The following is a 5,195-nucleotide window of genomic DNA, read 5'->3' as shown; positions in this document are numbered from 1 at the left end:
CCGCGGTTCTGTAATCGTCATCATCATCACCATCATCATCACCATTATCATCATACACCATTTAGTGTTAAGTGTAAAAAGTTAAAAAGTTGCTCCCGCGTCCGATCCGGGCCTAGGGGATTGCTTTGTTAATGAGACAACTTCCTGGGCCTGCGGCATATGGTGGTAGGGTGGCCAGTTCCTTTCCACGCCGCCTCTGCTTCCCGAACTCGAAGTCAGGTCATTACTGCTGGAGGGGGCGAAAAAAATCCGTGTCCAAACCGAGACTTTCTGCTTCGTAGACGAGCGCACTAACCGTGTACGGCGTTCAATACGCTGTATTCGTATCCTTCCAGTAAAAATACATGTACAATGTCGACTCTGTACGTTTGTCCCAAATGGTAGTTCTAACGTTCACTGATGATATGAGCGCATCTGTGTCCCTGTTTGAATAACTTGCTACATCAAACTGTAGGCGTAAGTAAAGCACTGCTTTTTGTACATGTACAATCGCAACGTGAAAACAAGGTCACAGACAGCTTTGGATGGCCTTGGAAAGAGTGTAGTTTCAATTCCGCGAGAAATGTCAGTGCCGTTCCTCACTGGCGCGTCCTCAGTGACAGCTTTATGTGGGACGCAACGGTTTTTCTTTAGGGGATTCTTTTAATTTCACTGCCTTGGACAGTGCGCTTACGTGAGCGTGAGCGAACAGCTTTCTCTATGTGGTCCCCCTTATGCAGCAATGAATTCTAACGCCAACTTTTCACGCAGAGGTAGTCCTAAATGTCAATGTATCTATATATTTAAAAATACAGGAACATTGAAGAGACAAGACACCCAGTTTTATTGCACGTATGAATTATGACTGCAACAAATAGGTTGTAGTTGTAAATCAAGGCCCTTGAAATTAAGTGAACTGGACGACTTTTTGAGGCAACATGGATTCGAATAAATCCCCTGTATTGAAACAAAGTCTCCTTGTAGGCAAAGACAAAGTGAATAGTAAAATATCTCTGTGGCAACAAAGAGTAGCCGTGCATCAAGAAAAGCAGCTGATCAACCCATTTTCCGACTGGAGTGGTGCAACGCACAGAGCTGTTTTGGACAAGAATGACTCCAGATATGGGTGTCCTGTGGAAGGTTCCAAGACAGAATACAGAGGCAAGCTGGCAGGCACCCTGATTGGTGCAGAGATTGTAGAACTATGCCATGTCATCGCTGATCTTGGTAAGTTTATATATGCAACGTATTTATTCTTGAGTTTCATGTATGGTAGTAGCTATATGACAGGAAGTTATAGTGAAAAGGATTTTTTTAATGCACCATAATGTTGCAGAGTACTGTAGTGAGGTAGTAGGTATCCATCGATAAGTGCGATCGATGGTCTCGAAGAATAGAATAGATAAAAGATTCATTCAGACTTCGTTGAATTTGAATCCATTAAGACCGGGACGATTTAAAATTGGAATTTAGAAATATAGATCTTACAGTATCCAGACTGATTGAACTCTTTGTCTCTTCAGAATTGTTTTTCAGCACTTGGCTGAATTCAATTTTAGTTGGTCGAAGTGGAAGAGAAAGTCACTGTGAGTCACGTAGGCTACACATTTGGCTTAAGATTTTTCACCAAATAAAGCTACATCAGTGTTTTATATCCATTTTGAAAGGAAAATAATGTAGGATTAGAAAATATATAATATATATATATATATATATAGTCCAAAATGTCAATTGAGTTTTAATTTAAGACAGGTTATAATAATACATTGTAACCCAGATAATGAAGTCATCGGTCCTTATCTCCTATGGCAATTCATTACGTAGAATATACATATCTATGTCTAGACAAGCCTTTCAATGTCCTGTTGCCGAGGGGGGGGGGGGGGGGGGTAGTGTGGATATGGTTGTTACGCGTCTGTATCTCTGCAGATTTTTCACGCTCGAAACGCTTGTGTTTACGCCCCCTTCCAAATCCGCTCAGACACACACGCTAACAGCCACCTGACCAACCTGTCTTGACCCTGGCAACATCAAGACATTATTATAATTATTGCATGTCTTATGCGCGTGTCGACAATGCACGTGTTGGTGTGAAAGAAGGCTTCTGATTTGTCGCACAAGATGTATGCAATAGGCTAGGTAAGCGCTCTATATAATGATCAACGGTGCAACTGCGATCGATGGTCTCGCAGATAAGATTAATTCTGACTTCGTTGAATCCAAATTCACTTATTTATGTGTTCATTGAATCCGAGTTATTATGTTGATTTTAATTATTTTTTAAAACCCAGATCTCTGTCTCCTTTTGTTGAATCCGAATTAATTCAATTCGAGTTCCACTGTAAGTAATATGTAATAAATAATATTTTAGCGCACATTCCCACCCAACAACAACGAATTATAACCCCAGCAGACCTTGATCTATTACAGTTTAAATCTTATATACAGTGAAACTTGGATGCAATGAACTCGGATATAATGAAAAATTGCATTTAACTAAAGGATACTTTTGGTTCCATCGGTGTTTTGATTTTTGGTTCGGCTCTGGGGCTCCCCACCCGCCATCGAGCCCAACAAGGGGGTACATTACTCGGATAGCCGTAGCTGTTGCAGGGCTACCCCGGAGTTATACTCTTCATTAGAGTGTACAGGACCCTCCCGCCAAGACTGACCCAGGGACTGAAGGGTTTTCAGCTCCTGACTGATTGAGTGCCTTGGGCCTTGCTACTCTCCCGTCTAAGAGGAAAACCTTGGCCAAAGAGGTGTGTTGGAGAGGCACAGTCCGCAGACTGATCTCACCTCAACCGCCAGGTACCCGGTTTCCCCTCTGCGCGGGTCGCACCTCACGGTCAACGAGGCGCCCACTCTTTGGGATGGGTGACCTCTACTTTTGCTCCACATGAGGTCGACGGAGGAAGAAGAGATAGAAGAAGAAAGAAAGAGGGAAGGAGAAGAAGAAGATACAGCAAAGTAGGTGTCGCACCTGGATCCCAGAGGGTTCAGCTCCGTGTGCAACACTTCGTCATTGGCGGGGTTTCACCTCCTGCAGACGGGGCACTGTAAATTGTGAGGGTGTGACCAATGCCCGCCGGATTAATCTTCAGCGGGGGGAGACCACCCTTGAAACTAACACAAACATTCTGACTTTTTCATTCGTGTTGCCCTCCAGCCACCGTTCGGGCATCATATTTGGTCCTTGACGTGCGACCCTATGTGCCGAACCCTCTGCGCTGCTTCAGTGCCAGAAGTTCGGCCATAGCCAGTCGCGATGCCGACACGCAGCCGTGTGTCCTCGTTTTGGCAAGACCGGGCATTTTGAAAAGGAATGCAAGGCTAGTCCCTCCTGCCCCAATTGCCAAGGCCAGCACACGGCCTTCAGTAAGGATTGTGGCTGCCCGACTTGGATCCAATAACGGGCAATCCAAGAATATACAGTGCGAAATGGCTGCTCAGAAAGATTGTCTGCCCGCCAGTTGTGACCCCAGTTGTGGCGGGTCATACGCAAAGGCAGTCCGGCCGGTCACGAGGTCGGCAAGTACTTCTACTCTACTGCCGACTTCCCTAAGCCCGCGTCAACAGGCAAGTCTCTACACTGAAACATAAAAAGGTCCCTACTATCCGTGTGGCACCCACATTTGAAGTGGGGGGATTTGGCAGACTCCCCCCCCCCACCCCCTCTTCTTCCCCTCCCCCTCTTCTATCCCTTCTTCCTCCTCACGCTCAACCTCTCTAATGGAGTGTGAGGTGTCCCCTTCTCCCCTCTCCCCAGCCCTCCCTCCTTCCTAGCCCCCTCCGTCTGCTTCACCTCCCCCTACTCCTCATGCAATCCCCCTACCTATGGACAAAGAGAGCTCCGACCCACCTCCCCGGCCTGTCCCCGGGAAAGGCGGAGCCTGTCATGCCTCCCCCAAATCCCCCACTAAACAGCCGCCCAATCCAGGACGGCAGCCTAGAAAACCCTCTGTCTCCCCTGCAAGGAGGAGTCAGAGTGTTTCGAAGCCGGGGCCTTTGTGCTCCAAATCTAAAAAGCCATCATAATGGCAGTCCTGCAATGGAATGCCGGTATAATAAGTCAAAATCACTCTATGCAAGAAACACTACCATAGTCATTTTGGCAACGCTGAAAGCACTATCAGTAGTGTTTATAGCACAGACCTTCACGCCAAAAACACTATTTCCGGCTACGCCAAAGACACTATCATTGAGCCAAAATCACTCTATGCAAGAAACACTACCATAGTCATATTAGTGGGCTGACTTAGGCCAGCAGTCCCATTACCCACTGCAAATTTTAGAAGGAAGGAACCACTTGGCATGTAAGTATATTACACCATATCATTGGAAAATAGAAACGGACACAAGGTCCACAAGCATATTCAGGCCCTCATTTGCATAAATTAAAAATGGCCGCCACTGAAATATAATGAAAATGATAACTGGATATAACTTTTGACAGACAAATGGTAGAATATTAATTTTGGTGTTGTTTCATATTAATATATGGCTGGCAAACTCAATGACACCATCAAAGTTATAATAAAAGGTCAAATTCACTCTTAACCTGCATAAATGAAAAATGGCCGCCACTGAAATATAATGAAAATGATAACTGGATATAACTTTTGACAAACAAATGGTAGAAATATAAATGTGTTGTTTCATATAAATATATGGCTGGCAAACTCAATGACACCGTCAAAGTTATAATAAAAGGTCAAATTCACTATTAACCTGCATAAATGAAAAATGGCCGCCACTGAAGTATAATGCAAATACGAACCGAATGTATAACTTTTGACAGAAGAATGATAGAAATATAAATGTGTTGTTTCATAGTAAGTTCTGGCTAACAAACTCAATGACACCCAATGAATTATCATAAAAGGTCAAATTGATTCTTAATTTGCATACATTAAAAATGGACGCCTTGAAAAATTTAAAAAATTACGCACAACCATAATTTTGGGAAGTTGCTAGGACTACACATGTGGTTTTGTTTTTGTAATTTAAAATCCCTTTAACAGGCCAGGTTCACCCATATTTTGCCTATTCTTTCAATAGCCAATGCGTTATGTTCACTGATATGTACACATTATTTTCATTGATTGAAACAAGCTCCCCTGCATGCACAGTAGTGGTGCAATTGATCGATCAAATTTTTCGATTAACCGAGCAAGATTCTTGGTCGAGTAAATCGACCAAAATGGTTTCTTGAC

General features: G+C 43.9%; 1 protein-coding gene across 4 annotated transcripts in view; it reads left to right on the top strand.

Moving 5' to 3' along the window:
* LOC101846456 (actin-binding Rho-activating protein) overlaps positions 1 to 5,195 on the top strand; it is a 38,808-nt gene that overhangs the window by 16,249 nt on the left and 17,364 nt on the right. For all 4 annotated transcript variants that reach the window (XM_005107291.3, XM_005107293.3, XM_035972143.1 and 1 more), the window contains exon 2: positions 795 to 1,206. In XM_005107291.3, coding sequence (XP_005107348.1) covers positions 918 to 1,206 — 289 coding nt within the window. In that variant the 5' untranslated portion in view covers positions 795 to 917. The remainder of the gene's footprint in view (positions 1 to 794; positions 1,207 to 5,195) is intronic.

The sequence above is a fragment of the Aplysia californica genome, unplaced genomic scaffold (assembly GCF_000002075.1).
Source record: "Aplysia californica isolate F4 #8 unplaced genomic scaffold, AplCal3.0 scaffold00590, whole genome shotgun sequence".
In the NCBI taxonomy this organism is placed as follows: domain Eukaryota; kingdom Metazoa; phylum Mollusca; class Gastropoda; order Aplysiida; family Aplysiidae; genus Aplysia; species Aplysia californica.
This window is presented reverse-complemented; position numbering and strand designations above follow the sequence as displayed.